A 19,541-nucleotide genomic window follows, 5' to 3' on the forward strand; every position below is an offset into this window, starting at 1 on the left:
GGGTCTACCTTAACAGGAAGCACGGCATTGCCACGTTTGTGCATTAAAGCCTGGAGTGGACCTTTGTCGACCAATCTCCAACTGATGCCGAGATTGAGTGGGCGTGCATTCTGTGCATTGTATCTCAGACTGCAACATCGTCAACATCTGCAAGCCTCCACCCTCGCGAATGTTGCCACCATCTCTTCCAATGTTCCCCTCTCCCAGTATCTACGCTGGTGATTTCAACTGCCAGCACATCGACTCGGGCTACAACACAAGCAGCGACGGAGAATTTCTGGCTGGCTGGGACTCTAAATATGAGGGCAAGATGGTTTGTAGAGTCCCAGCCAGCCAGAAATTCTCCGTCGCTGCTTGTGTTGTTGTAGCCCGAGTCCAGCCAGTCACCGCCAGCAATCAGATGTCCAGCCAGTTTCCACTCCGGTCGCTGGGAAACAGGGAAAATCTTGACTTGGCCTTTGTGAGTGTCGACAGCTCTCTTCCAGACAGACGTGTGCATGAGAAGTTCCCGCGGTCCCAACAACGGCCGTCCCTCATCATTGCTACAAAACGCTTGGCTCCTGTCCCGATTTCACCGGTAAAGCAATGGAACTTCAAAAAAGCCGATTGAAATCAATACAGCTTCTTGACCATTGAGTCTACTGCAAAGTTACCATCACCTGAAACATGCAACGTAGAAAGCATACCAGGACTTCTGCAATGCCAGAATAGCTGCGGCAAAGACCACAATACCACGTGGCCATCGAATCAGCTATACACCAAGCTGAGACTCTCAGTGTGAAATTCTCTATCGCTCCTCCCAAGCGCCACACCTGGTAGAGCTTCTAACACCGCCAGCAACCAGACTACTTGAGCGGCTGGACGCAAAGAAGCTTGAGCGATGGAACGAAGCCGTTCAAACCATCTTCTCACACTCAAGGCATGGAGCATCATCAACCTCACTGGGGAAATAAGCAAACTCCCCTCGCCAGTGCCCTGTTGTTGCATATTCCATCGCTTCCCAGCTAGTGCAGAACGGGGTCTACAAGACAAAGGCCTGCAAGGCATCTCGCCTTGTCGCCAAGGAAGTATCTGCCCTGTGTCGAATGGAAACGCCACAAGAAGAAACAATCCCTGGAGATTTCACTCCAGAGAAGTTCGCACCGCCATCCATCTATTGAAATCACACAAGTCGTCAGGGAGAGGTTAAGATCTGCCCTAACCTTGTGCTCCATGCTGGCTATGCCCTAAGTCTTGGTTACGTAGATTCCTTTCTTCCTGCCTGCACCACCTCACAATCCCAAAAATATGGAATAGAGCTATAGCACTGTATAGTAGTTGCGATCTCTAAGCCTCACAAGTTACCAGAGGACCCAAGGAGTTATCGTCCGGTATCCCTTCTCTGCGTTCTTTTCAAAATCCTCGAAAGGCTGATCTATGCCCGTGTTAACCCAACCATCGACTCGCTCCTTCCAAAAATGCAAGCTGGGTTCCGACGTGGAAAATCCACCGTAACTCAGGTCACACTCTTGATCTAAGACAATGAGGACTCCTTTGAGGCACAAAAAAGGCCGGCACTGTCTTTCTAGATCTCACAGCTTGCAAGCTGCTTCGCCTGCTTACAGACTGACGTATGGTCCATATAATCATGGAACTTGTCAGGAATCAAAGCTTCACACTCACCACCGGCAGCTCACGGCGAAGCACTGAGATGTCTGAAAATCCTTGTTCCACAGGGATCGGTCCTGGCTCCACTTCTTTTCAACATGTACACCCACGACCTGCCAAGCACGGTTTCCGCAAAATACGCTTATGCGGACAACCTGGCAATTTTCCACTCCACAAAGTCGTGGGAAAACCTAGAAGACACCTTGATATAGGACATGAAAACTCTGTCAGCTTATCTCCAGAACTGGCGACTGAAGTTCAGTGAAACTAAAGCGGTGGCAGCAGCTTTCCACGTACACAATCGGTACGCTGATTGTGAGCTAAATGTCCAAAATAATAAAAAATCTTTGTCCTTCTGCCCCAAGCCAAGGTATCTTGGGATGACACTAGACAGATCGCTAACATATCGCCACCATTTGGTGTCATTGCGCAAGAAACTGACATCCCGGCCTGGCAGACTTTATCTGAGGTGGCGAGGGCTGACACTTTGCGTATATCAGTCTTAGTCCTTGTCTACTCTTCAGCAGAGTACTGTGCACCTGTTTGGTATCGCAGTGCTCACTGCCACAACATCGACACTGCCATAATCAGCGTTCTGCACACAGTGACCGGATGAGTGCATCCCACACAATTGGCCAATTTCCCCATTCTCGCTGGCATCCAACTAGCTGAGATTCGTCGCAAAGAAGCCGCTCTGTCTCTCGGTCGACAGGCACTGAAGCCTAACCGTCTTCTCCACCACAAGATTTCTGCTCTCCCAAACGAGCAAACCTTCGACTGAAATCAAGACACCCATTCGTGCCAGCCACTCAACTTCTGAGCAACAAAGCTGATGAACTAGACACCTGTGCGGCTACTTGGGCGGACCATAAATGGAATTCTGAATGGAAGTGAAGTACCACCAGACTCCATTCGTCCATCGAAGCCGAGACACACCCCATGGTCCTGACACCACAAAGACAGGCATGGGTGCGCCTCAACCGTTTCCGTACGGGCGTCGGGCTTTTCCGCTCAACCATGCACCAATGGGGAATGGGTTTTTCCTCCTCCTGTGAATGTGGTGCTGAGGAACAAACCGCAAACCACATCATCATTGACTGTACCATCTTCAAGCCACCTAACGGAGTGGAAGGTCTGCGCGTTATGAATGATGAAACCAAAGACTGGCTGCTCTCTAGTAACCTTCCAGTGTAGTCCGCAAACATCGTGAATATGGGGTGGTAAAAAGATAGACCCTTGACCCCAGAGGCTGACACGACGAAGACGAGTGCTTTATGCCTTTACTGTACATAAGGTAATTACAGGACTCAAAAAGTCACAAAATTTGCAATAAGTTGTATGTTTATTATTTTGAAAAAAGTACCCTTGAACTGCATCCTTTTTCACCGAATTTTTGTTTTGTTTATATGGGAAGCTTTTATTCGTTTTAGTAAGTAATTTCAACTTTGCTGGCTTGTATCAATGTTTATTGCACCGTTTCCCATTTGGTAATCTTGAAACTGCTGTCTGCTATCAAACACGTTTAGATGTCTGCGGCCAGATAAACCGCTCCATACAAAAATACCAAAGCTACAAAAAAGAGGTAGCATATGTTTTCAAGCAATTATATGTTTTCATAAGCATAACCCAAAGCAATTATATTGATCTGATTGATTTACTGCAATAAACCACTTTGCATGATCAAAGTCGGCTATAGAGTCCGGTTGTTTTAGCACCGCCATTCTAAATTTTTAAACATCTGAAATTGGGTCAAAAAGCAAACCTTTTTTGAACTCACAAAACAAAGTTGTTAACAAAGTTGAACTATTTTTTCTCATACGTCAACGTAAAATATTATTCATATATACTGTATATATATTATGAAATATTAAGAATTATTAGCTAATGGATGTTTTTTTAAAAAAAAATTGGAATGCCTCGTCCTCAAGAAAATCTTCCTTACACTACTGTTCGCTTCCATGGCTTACACCTTATGTATTTGTCCAGTTTTCTGATAAAAGGAGTGGTTATTGAACTTAGGATAAACCATATTAATCATTTGCAGAGTTTGTAGTTATGATGATACAATGCAGCAACACTGCGCACACGTCATCGTTGATTGTTATTTTGAGTAGAGTAATAAATTTTATTTCACAGAATTCACTAGCGAAGAGTCTGACGACTATGATGGCAATGAAATCTGTGAGTCAGAAGACGACAAAGTTAAAATAACCGATCTATTTCATTTGGTCCGGCCTCATACTTCCTTTACTTTCAACAGTTTGCGATCTCAAATTAACCAAGTTTTCGTGCTACGCACAATACTAGGTGGGTAATGTTTGAATTCTTTTAACATTACTCGTGGCTCCCCGTCCTCTTCTGTTCTTGCTTTGCATAAAAAGCATGGTTGTTCAACTTAAAGAGAATGTTTTAAAACACCTAGCAAATAATCAGTTCACAAGCAACAAAATAATAACTATCAACTTCAATGAACTTCAAATGGACGGCATCAATAGCTAAAAATTGTTTCACCTACCAGTATCCAACAGTGCTAAGATCAAACTTTGAAAATAATTTCCGAATGCTCTAACATATGTGATTACTTGTGACTAACTTGTCCTCGCAGGTGTACTAAGAATCGAATCGGACTCAATCGATCCAGCGTCACCTCTTCCGTTCCTTTTGCCCATTTCGAAAGGGAAGAGTAACCCACTTTGTGCCGAAATTTTGCAAAAAAAGGATTCCAGATCTGAAGAAGATGTATCTTGCCTCAGGCTGAAGGGTCAGATGATGTTCATTCCAGAATGCGACCAAATACTTTTTCTCTGCTCTCCTAGGTGGGTACATTCTACAATGTGGGCTACTTTACCCATAGATGTAGCGGAAGGTTAGTTTTTGGGGGTGCAAAAGAACTCTTTCCCGAGTATAAGCAATTGCGCCCAAATAGTTTTTGAGGCAAGTCATAGACCACCTAATTAAAACTTTCCCACTGCTACCAATAGTCTGGTATATAAACGTATTTTACAACTACTTTCCCACATGCAACTTTTCTTGACACTACACTTTGGAATAAAGATTGAGATAAAAGTCCCAAGCATCACAACAGGACTCAAAAAGTATGAAGACAAATGTACAGTAACATACAATGTAGCCCTATAGGATGACATCTATAAAAATGTAGGCGTGATCAACTGATCATGACTTTCAGAGTTTAAATGCATTCTGCCAGTATCTCTCAAATGATGGTTTGGTTTGATCTTGAATCTATACCCTCGGACTACAAAGCCTCGATAGGTTATTCCTGATAGCTTCGCATACTTAGAGGCTTATGACGCAAGCCCGGTTACCGAGATTGACAGAGTAAAGTTTCCGATTGTTGAAGTCGTGTTGTCGTGGAATTATTCTATCCATTAGATGCTGCTTAATACAGAGCAGTCCTAAGCGTTGCTCAAACGCACACCCCCCAGAGTCCAAACAGCGCCGCTTCATCTTGAAGCTTCTTTGTTCACGAAGTCACGCGCTAACCAACTGAGCTATCGGGGCGGACAACTGAGTAAGCACAATCACAATACAAGTAATTCAATGCAGAGAATGGAACTAAAACCATTTCACATCAATAAGATAATACATATGCATTAAAATACGTGCAATTTGTCATAAAAATATTGACATTTTGTTTTGATAGCTCAGTGTTGGTTAGCGCGTGACTTCGTGAAGGAAGAAACTTCAAGATCAAGCGGAACTGATTCAGCTCTCAGGGTGTGCGCTTGAGCAACCCTTAGGACTACTTTCCATTCAGCGGCACCTAATGGATAGAATAATTCTCCGGTAACAACATTTCAACAATCGGAAGTTTCACTCTGTCAATCTCGGTGACCGACCCAGCGTCAGTGGTTCAAAGCCTCTACAACAGCGGTCTCCAACCTTTTTTTTTCAAGAACCGGTTTTTAAATGAAAATAGGTTTACTGACCGACAATAAGTAAAACGAAGTTTGACATCTAGGCTACTTATCGGACTTTTTTTGCAGTATATCGGTTTAAACTTTTTAAGCAAAATTCGCAAAATAAAATCGACAATGTAAAGGTCACGATCGGAAAAGGAAACTACCTTAGCAGGGGGTCCGAAAGAATTGAAGAACTAAGTACAAGGTTTAGAGTTAGGATTTTTTTATTTGTCTAGCACTTCAAAACTTTCCAAATCACAAGTTTTTGTCTTCAACGTCTTTCAAGTTTTCTTAAATTATGGCAGAATTTATTATCTGGTAACACTTACATGGGAAAAATAGCCATAGCCTGTGAATTGTTTCTTTACTTTTATATCCTAAAACATGCACAGTTTCAGCTTATTAAATATGGAAACTTTCTACATAATTTGTTGTCATCACTAAGCTACAATTTTGATCCTTCAAGAAAAAAGAACTACAAGAGAGATAATAATTTTATGTCCAAAATCACAACAGGTTATGTTGGTTTTAAAATCTTACACACTAAAACATGCACAGTTTCAATTTAACATGTGAGAACTTTGCAGTGATGTACGCGTATACAACAAATATTGACGCCGTCAGCGTAAACGCAAACGTTCGAAAAACCATACGCCGTATGCGTCAACGTAACTTCTAAAAAAATTGGCGGCGTCAGCGCATACACTAGCGTAAACTCATTTTGTTTTTTAGGTGACAAACATTCACACGGTATAAACCACTTGAAACAAACAAGCTTTATTTTGAATTTCCACGAAGAAACACAAGCATCTGAAAGTGTTCATCTGACATTTTGCTGCGTTTTGGTTTCAATATGTCTTTGCCCATTGAAAACATTCTTTCAACTGCAAAATTAAAATGCAAACAACAGCTCGTCGTCGTCGTGTGAGCGTCTGGGGCCGAGGGTCTATCCTTTTACCATCCCAGACTCACGATGTTTGCGCACTACACTGGAAGGCTACTAGAGAGCAGCCAGTCTTTGGTTTCATCATCCATGACGCGCTGACCTTCCGCTCCATTAGGTGGCTTGAAGATGGTACAGTCATTGATGATGTGGTCTGCGGTCTGTTCCTCAGCACCACATTCACAGGAGGAAGAAGAGGCCATTCCCCATTGGTGCATGGTTGAGCGGAAAAGCCCTACGCCCGTACGGAGACGGTTGAGGCGCACCTATGCCATCCTACTGACAGCTGTTTATGGGCGGGCATGCTAATCAGCAGCGTCCGTTACATTCTCAACAAGTTCAAATGTTATTGTTAAGAGCTTATAAACTAAACTTGCACAGTACATTTTCAGCTGACCATATTGATTTTGTCTGTGTTACGATTAAAGCATCAGTTTCTATATTTTAGGATGTACTAATTGTACCATACTTCCAACAAAATCCCGTACGCCCCGATAGCTCAGTTGGTTAGCGCGTGACTTCGTGAACGAAGAAGCTTCAAGATCAAGCGTCGCTTGTTCGACTCTCGGGGTGTGCACTTGAGCAATGCATTTTAAGGACTGCTCTCCGTTCAGTGGCACCTAATGGATGGAATAATTCCCCGGCAACTAGACTTCAACAATCGGAAACTTTACTCTGTCAATCTCTGTAACCGGCCCTGCGTTGAAAGCCTCAACAAGTATGCGAAACTACCAGGAATAACCTATCAAGGCTTTATCAGTCCAAGGATAAGGATTCAGAACCAACCAAAATCTATAAGCGTCTGGACATTTTTGGCCAAATTTTTACAAACTTTCTACAAATTACACATTTGTTTCATACTCTCACAACATTAATCACGCAAATTTTTAGCTATTTTTCTAATTGTACATACGTTAAATTCAATGGTTATAAGCAAATTGTTCGTAAGCAATTGTTCGTAAAGCAATTGTTCGTAAGCAATTGTTCGTAAAACAATTGTTCGTAAACTGTTTTTCATAAAATGAAATCCGTAAAACAATTCTTCGTATACATCAAATTTTAACTGCATGCACGAAAAAATGTTTTAGGAAGAATTGTTTTACGAACAATTGCCTACGAACAATTGCTTTACGAACAATTGCTTACGAACAATTTGTCGGACACCAAATTCAATATTAGACAAATAAAACATAACAACCAGACGAACATTTAGCATAATAACAAACTAAAAACGTTTTCGGCCATACTCAATTACTCATGTTAGCTCTTTTCAAGTAACCAACTGACTGATGTTCTTATTTAAAAATTGAAATTAAAGATCTGATGTATATACACAAAAATCGAGAAAAAAACGTATAAGAATGAAACGGCAAGGCAGAGGAGAGGCAAAATCACAGGACGCTTAATTGCCTTAGAAAAACACAAATCAATGACGCAAAATTACGTGAAGTCATTCAGCAGATAGGAGGCGCCTGCGGCAAACAACTGCCTATTGAGGCGAGGATTGCAAGATTTTATGAGCAAAACAGCAAAGCCTCGTGGATTTTAGTATGAAATCACCTCAACTGTAAAGCCGAGCATAGCTGTGTATGGACCACGATATTTTATGATCAACACCAGTGGTTCTCAACCTTTTTTAGCACAGGGGAAAAATTCGAAACCTAAATTTTGTGAAGGGTCGCAACAAAAGAAACACAATTTAATGTGAAACTTGATGTTGGCTTTGAGTTTCGCAGGCCTACTAAAAGCTGGTTAACTGATGGTTTGTCAATCGGTTGTGACATTTTGATTTAATTTCAATTATTTTGATGAAAAGTGCTTCACACATGGTTGTTATGTTGAACAGGGGCATTTTCCAGTGCATTGACTATTAAGTTAGAATAGTTTCCACCTGGGATTCAACTCCAAAAGTGAAGTAGATGATCACGTTTGAATGCTCGTATCGGCTTCACATCTGACTGCAAATTTAGCAACTCCAGCTGAAAATCGCTGGGGTCGGTTGCTGTGTCTATTGCCATAGGTGTTACAAATATTTTTAATAGAGACAGGAAAGAATTGATACCGTTAATGCGACTTTCAAATTCATCAAACATGTCGCTAATAACAGTAATAAGCCGAGTTCACTTTCAAATGATCCGTTGACTCGGTGCTTTCGCTTAATCATAGCATGTTCACCATTGAACAGCGGTGAACATGAGCACGTTTCCACAGTCAGTAATAACATCTGTCAGAAATTGCTTAAACTTTCAATGGTTTAGCTCATTTGCACGAATCCAGTTGACTGTTCATGTTACAATTTCTATTACATGAGACATCTATAGTGACTTAACAATGACGTTTTCTTGGTAAAATGCAGTGGTGCCACATCCCAGGGGTAACATTATTCTCTTCACGCCATGTGTTAATGAATCCATAAAGACCTTGATTTGTTCCTAACATGGAAGGACACTCATCTGTTGCAAATGAGCACAGCTTTGACTGGTCCAAATGGGCTTCTAAAAGACTTGAACGACATTCACGAAACATAATAGCCTACCACTTTTCACTTTTGTTGTGGCGTGAACGGAACGCAAAGTGAGAAATTCCTCGCAAATGTTAAACTCTAGAGTCTAGCGTATAGGCCTAACTCCCCTGATAAACACAACCAATGGCTCTGTATTCGTAGTGTGGTGAAACGTCATTATGAAGCATTTCTTTACTAGCATGTAAGTTATGGGTTATAGTCGCCATTTAATTTACGTTGTTTTTATGTAACTTGTGACCAGCCTCACTACATAATTACATTCAGCGTTTTCTGGTACAGACGCCGGAATTGATTACCGCCGCAGTGCGCATCGTAATCAATTAAGCGTTCTGTAGGCTACCACGTTTTTCAGCTGCATGCTTTGCGTTTCTTTGTTGATATATGTTGCGTTGCTTTTGAACAATATGTTGAGTAAGTACAAGAGGTCAGTGGTTTTTCACTTACTTGGTTGGCGAATTATTATTACTTGTTTGCGACCTACTTACTTCATTTTCTATTATATGTCTGAAAATACAACAGACATTTAGCTGTCGTCGTCGGCAGGATCTTTATAGAGTTTCTACAGGATTTTAGAAACATGGAGAAGCTGATCGAAGTCCTGCAACAACAAATTGCCAACCAAGAACAACGTCATCAAGATCAAATTCAACTCATCCAATCAAATGCCAACCAACAACTTGCCAAATTAGAACAACATCAACAAGAACAAGAAAGGCGCCACCAAGAACAACTACGAGAAATGCGAGCCCTAACTTCAAGACCACAACCATGCCGGCAGCAGTGGCCGAGTAGTTAGCGCGTTGGGCTCGCAGTCGAGAGCCTGCATGTTCGACTCCAGCCACCCGCACTTGCTGTTGTTTCTCTGGGCAAGAAACTTTACGATATATGCCTCTACCCAGGGATCCATTTCGAGTAATGGGTAGTACCAAATTTAAGTCATAAGTAGAGTAGACAACCGGAAACAGACATTGCAGTCGGCTGCAGCGTGGGTCAGGTGTACGTTCGAAGGCGTACATCGCATAGCGCTCAAGTCCGCTTTCCCGCAATGCAGGATAAAGATAATTAAACAAACAAAAAAAAACAAAAAAGCCAACAACAATACAACAGCAGGTATCTTTACCTAAGTTCGTAACGTTCGATGCCACCACTGAGCTGTGGGCAGACTATTGGAAGAGGTTTAACACCTTTGTAGCGGCACATTCAGTCGCACAAAACAAAATGCCGCAGGTTTTTCTCACCAATCAATCACCTACAATCTACAAAATGTTAACAAATTTGGCTGCGCAGGAAACAAACCCAAAGAAAGTCAACGATCTCACCATGATGGAAATTACAGATTACATGGCTCAACAATTCGACCCAAAACGCTTCATCGTGAGAGAGCGATTCCGTTTCTGGAGCGAGATGAAACGCAAGCCCGGTGAAACAGCTCAAGAACTAGCCATCCGCATACGCCAAGCAGCTGCCACCTGTGACTTCTCGTCCATTTCAAATCCATTGGACGAAGCTTTACGTACTCGTTTTATTTGTTCAATAGGTAACGAGGGTGTACTTAAAGCGTTATTCAAAAATCAGAGCTGATGAACTTACTTTCAAACGTGCAGTGGAGGTAGCATCAGAAACCGAAGAGGCAGCCAAGGTGGCCAAAGAAACTGTTTACGGCACTCCACCAGCACCGGTTGCGAAAGTAAGGACCATCAACAAACCTCCAAAAACTAGGCAGCTTACAGGTACTTTCTTCACTTCTAAAAATAAAGAATGCTATCGTTGTGGTAATTCCAACCACAACGCCAATGACTGTAGGTTTAAGAAAGCCACCTGCCATTTCTGCAATATTACGGGACACTTACAGAGTGTTTGCTGAAAGAAAGCTAGACAGTTCAAACCTTCTAAAGTAAATTGTATCGAGGAAATTAACATGCTCTTTAGTTCTTGCAGAAAACCTCGAAATTCAAAGTTGAAAGTACCGATCTCCATTAATTCGGTAACCACACACCTAGAACTGGACACTGCTACAAATGGAAATTTCCTTTCCAGCGACGTCTGGACTCGGGTAGGCGCACCTCAACTACAAGCACCAGTGTCGCAGTTCCAATCTGCTACCAAGCATCTAGTACCAATCACGGCTTCTTTCACGGCCCAGGTAACTTGTTCTTCCACGGGAAAGTCAGATAATATTCCTTTTGTAGTCAACGACAGTCAAAGGACTAAACTTGCTAGGTCGTGATGCAATTTCGTCTTTAGGAATTTCTATCGATAAGTTCCTTCTGTCTAACTATTCTACTTTACAGAGCATCCAGTCATGCGACAAGCCTGATAAGAGTCTGGAGAAAGCATGCTCCTTCTTATGTGACGAGTTCAAAGATGTTTTTAAGCCTGAACTCGGGTGCTTACGAGATTATGAACTAGACATAGATTTTAAGTCTGATGTTAAACCTGTTCTTAAACCTAGGCCTGTACCTTTCGCGCTAAAGGAGGACTTACCACAAGCCTATGACTCGGGTATTGCACGTGGTGTATGGACACCAGTTCAGTTTTGCGATTGGGGCACACCGGTTGTTCCAGTCGGTAAGCCTTCAAACTCTTCAGAAGCGAAGGCCAATTTGCGCATATGTGGCGATTATTCAGTCACGGTGAACCTTTCCCTGGAGACCTATCGTCACCCGTTACCCTTACCAGAAGACTTAATGCAAAAGTTGGGTGGTGGATATGGTTTCAGCAAGATAGACTTGGCTAATGCCTACAATCAGATTCGACTTGGCCCTGACAGTCGAAAACGACTCGCATTAAGCACTCACCGTGGCGTACTTTTACAAAATATTTTACCTTTTGGCATATTTTCTGCTCCAGGTTATTTTCAGAAGATCATGGACGACCTTACAGCCGACCTTCCAGGGGTCGCAGTCTACCTAGACGACATTCTTGTCAGTGGCACTACTGCTGAGGAGCATCTCCAGAATCTTAGACGGCTCCTCGATCGACTTCACTCAAAAGGCCTGACGTATAGAAAGGACAAGTGTAAGTTTGCACAACCTCAGGTAGAGTACCTCGGACACATTTTGTCCAGGCAGGGCATCTCCAAAGGTCCTAAGGTAAACGCCATACTGGAGATGTCTGCTCCCACTGACGTATCTTCTCCGTTCATTTTTAGGTTCCTTACAATGTTATTCGAAGTTTCTATCGTTGAACGCTTCCACGGTAGCAGAACCACTGTACCATCTCACAAAAAAGGACATTCCTTGGAGATGGGGAAAACAAGAGGAAAACTCTTTTGTTCAGCTTAAGCATTATCCTTCTACTGATGAAGTTCTTACACATTTCAATGTGTCATTTCCGGTAGGTATCGCATGTGATGCTTCTAGTGTGGGCATCGGTGTTACGTTGTTTCACCGTTACCCAGATGGCACAGAACGGCCTATAGCAAACGTTTCAAAGATATTAACAGCTTCTCAGAGAAACTATATCCAAATTCAAAGTCGATAATTTTTGCGCTAAATAAATTCTATCAATATCTTTTTGGTAGATCTTTCATTTTGGTCACTGATCGTAAACCATTGCTTAGTCTTCTTGGCCCGACCAAATCGACACCTTCTTTGGCAGCAAATCGTTTGGCTCGTTGGGCACTCTTTTTGTCGCAATTTACATACACTATTGAGTACAGGAAGACGAAGGATCATCAAAACGCTGATGCTTTGAGTCGCTTACCAGCAGAAGGGGATAAAGTCTTCGATGAAGAGGAAAGTGCGGATGACATTGGCATCGTCTGCGCTATCGATGCTTTGGATTTGCAGGTCCAGATCCCAAATGCTGCCTCACTACGTAAAGAATCTTCTAAAGATCCTATCATTTCCACGGAAATGCGTTTCATTCATGAAGAATGGCCGGCCAAGTCTTCTCCACAAGACCCGGTCGAACCATTTCGTAAGTACGCAGACTCTCTTTCTATTTGTTACGGATGTCTACTTTACGGTTCCAGAGTGGTCATCCCGTCCAAACTTCGTCCTTCCGTCCTTCAGTTGCTTCATGAGGGACATTTAGGCATTGAGAGAATGAAGCAGTTGGCAAGAACGTCCGTCTACTGGCCAAACATCGATCGAGACATAGCCGACGAGACATAACATAGACATACTTTGTCACAAGTGTAGTACGCTACCTGTGGCGAATACCAACCGCAATCTAAAACCTAGGTCCAATCATGGACGGTTCCAGAAGCACTGTGGAGTCGCCTACACATAGATCATGCGGTGGAAATCATGGGTTACCATTGGTTACTCAGCGTTGATGCTTTTTCTAAATACCCATGTATCCATGCTACTACTTCCTTATCGTCAACCACTACTATCAACCTGCTAGAAGAAGATTTTGCTCGTTTCGGCTTTCCCCATACTATAGTTAACGATAATGATACTACTTTTAAATCCACAGAATTCCAAACTTTCTGTAAGGAGAGGGGTATGGTACACATCACGGGTGCCCCTTACCATCCGGAAACCAATGGAGCGGCGGAGCGCCTCGTACATACTGGTCACAGCGGTAAACCATAATCTCTTCGTGGGAAAATTGTAACATAAGATTCCCGAATCCGTTCGTCTGTACGTAATGACCGAAAAATAAACACACTTTCGAAACGTCTATTCAAAGGTGTATTCCAGTAAAATTAGCCCGTGGCTATCGAAATCGAAATGCAACGCCTTGCACCTCTAAAAACTGTCACTACGATACAAATTACTTGGATAAAAGACGGAGAATTTGTCCAGCTAGCAAGCACCAAATAAACCAGTTAAATGTGCGACCGACTTCCAACAAACAACTTCGAGAATGAATCAGAAAAATTTGTGATAACTCAAAGGCACGAGAGCAGTTCGTGACGCAATATTTCATGTCCAAACAGGTCTCAAACTGAAACAGGTTTAAACAGGTTTGACACGAGTCTTACGGACGATGGTGCAATTTTGGCTCATGTTTTAGGAATTTCCATGACGTAATATTCAGTAGACCCGAACGGTTTCTACATGACGTTTGACCAGGCGAACAACCGTCTGGAACATAGCGGCCCCTAGTTATGACAGTCTGACATGGCATAACTAAAAAAGAACTGACGACAATTGTGAGCCAATGAATAAAAACACAGTATTAACTTAAACGTGAGTGATTCAAACAACACAAATTGTTTGAATCACTCACGTTTAAGTTAATACGCAAATACAAAGGGCATGCAAAGAATGAACAGCAATAAGAATAAACACGACGATACATGAAATTGGTACCATAGGTATTAGGTACACGCAAAAAATGACGCTATATACAATGGTTGCGATAATAACCGACTGTTCTGGGCTCAGACAAGTGTCGGCCATCGCAGACAAAACCAGGCTCAAACCCTAACACTTAGGTGTTCTTTACGGGGCGAGGCACGAAATATCCCTCAACACATAGTCTACTTTCACTTTCCCCGTACTCTCATCATAGTTGCAGACGGCAGCTTTAGCTCTACGAACCACAGGCTTCCCTTTCCTAATTTGTGGAACTACCTCATGCACCCTCCCAAGTTGATACTTCCCACGTTTACCAATGTCTTGGAGAGAACCTACCACTACAAGTTGACCAGGCTCCAAATTCTCGGCCATTTTTAGCCATTTTTTCCGGCCCTGGAGACCTGGCAAGTAAAAATCGATCCATTTACTCCAAAACTGATGAGAAAGTGACAAATTGAACCGATAATCCCTTCTTAATTGGTCACGATCATGTGGTTGCCCAACATCACAGTATGGGTCTAAGTATGGGGTCAAAAGTGAGGCAGGGGTGATGACAGTAAAATCCCTAGGGTCGTCACTCAAAGGTACCAAAGGGCGTTCGTTCACGATCCGAACGGCACTGCCTGTGTACGTAAGCAGTTCAATAAAATTGGGCTTACGAATTGAAGAGTCCAAAATGTGAAAAAATGCAATTTTAAATTGTTTAACCATTGCCTCCCAGGCGCCACCTTGCGCCGGAGCATACGGAGGTGTAAATTCCCAGTTTATCTCTCTCTGTCTCAGGGCGTTGTGAAATTTAGCTGATTCTATCAACTCGGGTAACTTCTTAGATGCTGCCTGAAAGGTACTTCCATTGTCGGTGTCACAATCAAGGTGCAATGCTTCGCGATGGCTTGCTTTGTATCTTCAACGAATGTGCTATTTTCATTATGGAATTCTGGTGCGTTGTGTTATTGTCGGTTATGACCTGAAGTAACCTCTGATGACGAAATCTGTATTATGTAACGTGTTTTCTGGAATCATTTTCCCTACGTGACCTTCTATAAGCTTCTGTTGTTTACCTTTTAAATGCTACGTGACCGAACGATGGTTCTTTATGATGTAACCTTCTCGAAGTTATTGGACTGAACAGCCAACTATAAATAGTGGTGTAGTTTGTGTAATGTTTATTCTGAGATTCTGAGATTATTATTATGGGAGTTGTATTATGATGAGTTGGTGATGAGAGTTCATTATTGTAGTAGTAGCAGTTGTTAATAGACGCAAAGATTATTGTTGATCGAGAGTGGAAGTATTGAATACGAGTACTGTAAAGCAAAGTTGATGCTAATATAATTTCTGATTGAAATTAGAATCGTATGAGAAGCTGTGAGTGGATCACGTTAAACTCGATCAATAGTCGCAAGCATTAGAATCTATTGCTGTTTACTATTACTTTGATTAATTGTTGGAAGTGGTGAACCATTCGTTGGAGTCCTTCAAGCGTTTTTATATATCATTTCACCAGTAGAACTATCCGTGAATTTAATTGACTGCTTTTCGGTTATACCCATTAAACTACGTCATTGAACCTTTCCAAGTCTCTTTCCTGGTAAGAGATAGAAAGAAATCGTGACATTCTGGGGGCTCGTCCGGGAGTACCGAAAAGATTTAACCGAAAAACCGAAGAATACCAAAGATTTATTGAAAGAATAATAAATTAATGTCAAGATGGCGGATACTGTCAAACATGAGATGATTGAAGACTTAGGGAGCATGGCTGAACGAATGGGGCTGACTGGTAATGAAAAGTCTCAGTTTGTGATGGAAGAGTATCACAAGATAATGGACCAAAAAGCTCAGCGAGAAGCTGACGAAAGAGAAGATAGAAGAGCTGCTCGTGAAATAAGGAAAGCAGAACTTGAAGCTGAAGCAGAGGAGAAGCGGGCGCAGCGCGAGGCTGAAGAAAAACAAGCTCAACGAGAAGCTGAAGAGAAACAAGCGCAGCGCGAAGCTGAAGCTGAAGAAAAACAAGCTCAACGAGAAGCTGAAGAGAAACAAGCGCAGCGCGAAGCAGAAGAAAGAAGAGCGCAATATGAATTGGAAAAGTTAAAACTTGAATTAGAAAGACAAAAGCTGGACATTGGTGAGCGATCTAATTCTACTAATGATAATGCTCGAGATGTTATTGTGGCGCAAGTTAGACGTCCAGATTTGCCATCATTTGTTGAAGAAAAAGATGAGTTGGATAGTTATTTGTTAAGATTTGAAAGATATGCTACAATAGCCAAATTGGAGAAGTCGACGTGGGCTACCCAGCTAAGCATGTTATTATCGGGACAAGCTCTTGATGTATATTCAAGACTTTCGCAAGAAGAAGCCATGAACTACGACAGATTGAAGCTAGCTCTGTTAAAGCGATACAATTTTACCGAGCATGGATACCGTCAAAGATTCCGTGAGGCAAAGCCTGAAAAACACGAAAGCCCAGGTCAATTTATTGAACGTTTAAGAAACCTTTTGTTAAAGTGGTTTGAGCTTTCGGGGGCCGATCAATCATTGGACGGATTGGCAAACCTTATAGTTAAGGAACAATTCACAGATTCATGTTCAAAAGATCTGTCTGTTTATCTAATGGAGAGAAGTCCAAAGAATCTAGAAGAAATAGCCAGTGTGGCAGAACAGTACTTAGTTGCTCATGATGAGAAGTTGTCGACTGAAGAGACGTTGTCATGCGATAATGACGAGGAGCAAACAAATAATTTTAAAGGAGGTGCGGTTCCAAGAGAAGTACGTTGTTTTAATTGTAATGGCTTAGGTCATAAGTCTGTTAACTGCCGGAGGAAGACTAACAGAAATCATCTGGAATCGAGGAAGTGGTGCAATCGTTGCAATAGGCATGGACACGAAGCGAAGGAATGCAAGGACAAGTCGTTTTCCTCACCTAATCAGTCTGGAAAAGATAAAGACACGGACGTTTATCGATGCGGTTGTGCGTTAATGATTCCTGAACCCACGCTTGACGAGGAGAATCCGGATGAAGATGTTTGCGGAAAAATAATACCTGAAGATCACCTGCCAGTAGTGGATGGGAAAGTTGGAGACAAAAAGGTAAAAGTTTTACGTGATTCTGGTTCTACTGGTATAATAGTGAGGAGAGATTTGGTTAAAGACAGTCAATTAACGGGAAAAACTGGCCATGTGACAAAAATAGATACCACTTCAATCCAAGGACCGTTAGCGATGATATCTATCGAAACTCCGTATTGTAGTGGGACTGTGAAAGCGTTATGTTTACAAAACTTTTTAGTTGATCTTATAATCGGAAATGTTATTGAGAGAAATTCTGAAGTTACTTGTTATTCTTGTGGCAAGAATGGTCACTTTGCTCGAGATTGTTCTGCAGATAATCAGCGACGATCTCACGGTCATGGATACAATGAGCGCGAAGAACCGAGGAGAAGAGGCAGGCGACGACCATTTGGAGTTTGCTATAGATGCGGTAGACGCGGACACTTCGCCAGGGAATGCGTTGCTAACGGCGGACATTCAGAAAACAGACGTTGCCGTGACAACCATTGCTACCGATGTGGGGAGATTGGACACATAGCCAGGAGCTGCTCTTTTGATGAAAAGGCTTGCTACAACTGTCACAAAGAAGGTCATCTCGCCAAAGACTGTCCGGAGAGGAGGTGTTTCCGATGTAGGAAGATGGGTCATCTTGCTCGCCGGTGCATTGAAGACATTGAGGACGTTGGAGACTTTCGCAGAAAACGTGACTATTGTTTTGAGAAAAGCTATCGCTGGTAGATCATGCAACGATAGACTTATGAGAACTGATTATTGAGTAATTAATTGTTTTATGGTGTGTTTTGTATTGATTGTGTTGTTATATTGTTTGCAACAATATTCTAAGGGGGGGCGTATGTCACAATCAAGGTGCAATGCTTCGCGATGGCTTGCTTTGTATCTTCAACGAATGTGCTATTTTCATTATGGAATTCTGGTGCGTTGTGTTATTGTCGGTTATGACCTGAAGTAACCTCTGATGACGAAATCTGTATTATGTAACGTGTTTTCTGGAATCATTTTCCCTACGTGACCTTCTATAAGCTTCTGTTGTTTACCTTTTAAATGCTACGTGACCGAACGATGGTTCTTTATGATGTAACCTTCTCGAAGTTATTGGACTGAACAGCCAACTATAAATAGTGGTGTAGTTTGTGTAATGTTTATTCTGAGATTCTGAGATTATTATTATGGGAGTTGTATTATGATGAGTTGGTGATGAGAGTTCATTATTGTAGTAGTAGCAGTTGTTAATAGACGCAAAGATTATTGTTGATCGAGAGTGGAAGTATTGAATACGAGTACTGTAAAGCAAAGTTGATGCTAATATAATTTCTGATTGAAATTAGAATCGTATGAGAAGCTGTGAGTGGATCACGTTAAACTCGATCAATAGTCGCAAGCATTAGAATCTATTGCTGTTTACTATTACTTTGATTGATTGTTGGAAGTGGTGAACCATTCGTTGGAGTCCTTCAAGCGTTTTTATATATCATTTCACCAGTAGAACTATCCGTGAATTTAATTGACTGCTTTTCGGTTATACCCATTAAACTACGTCATTGAACCTTTCCAAGTCTCTTTCCTGGTAAGAGATAGAAAGAAATCGTGACAGTCGGAATAGATAGCATTAACCTGCCCACGTAAATCTGTAAACCTTGTAAAGGCAAGTAAAAAATCACTCAGCGACAATGACGTAACCAGCTCAACATGAATAGCGCGAGATGCCATACATGTGAACAAGAGTCCCCAAGCTTTTTTGTGACTTCTACCTTCAACAAAAGTTAAAGGTCCAAGATAGTCTAAGCCGCAATCAAAAAAGGGTTTCCTATGCGCAGTTGTGCGAGACAAAGGTAAATCAGACATGAGCTGCCTTATAGGTCGAGCTTTCTCAATCGCGCATACACCACAGTCATTAAGATACCTCTTCACGGAGGCATTACCATTAGCGATCCAAAACTTCTGTCGCGTAGACAACAAAGTGTGCTGTACTCCACAGTGCGCATTTCCATTATGATGCGACAGTACAACAAGCCTAGTGAAGGGGTGCTTCGAAGGCAAAACAATCGGATGCTTTGCTTTAAGAGAGATCTCGGGAGAATTACTTAAGCGCCCTTCAATGCGGATTACACCAGCGTCATCTACACAAGGTCTGTACTTTTTAAGTGAACGTAATTCTTTCAACCGTTCCTTCTCACGTT

The 19,541-nt window shown here is 42.1% G+C and overlaps 1 protein-coding gene across 1 annotated transcript in view; it reads left to right on the forward strand.

Annotated features, from left to right (window-relative positions):
* The window catches only part of LOC145782994 (guanylate cyclase soluble subunit beta-1-like), a 110,753-nt gene that overhangs the window by 44,765 nt on the left and 46,447 nt on the right, over positions 1–19,541 (forward strand). Inside the window, exons 8-9 of the mRNA XM_082594751.1 lie at positions 3,784–3,954; positions 4,253–4,463. Of these exons, the coding sequence (XP_082450877.1) occupies positions 3,784–3,954; positions 4,253–4,463 (382 nt within the window). The remainder of the gene's footprint in view (positions 1–3,783; positions 3,955–4,252; positions 4,464–19,541) is intronic.

This window comes from Aplidium turbinatum, chromosome 14 (assembly GCF_918807975.1).
Source record: "Aplidium turbinatum chromosome 14, kaAplTurb1.1, whole genome shotgun sequence".
NCBI lineage: Eukaryota > Metazoa > Chordata > Ascidiacea > Aplousobranchia > Polyclinidae > Aplidium > Aplidium turbinatum.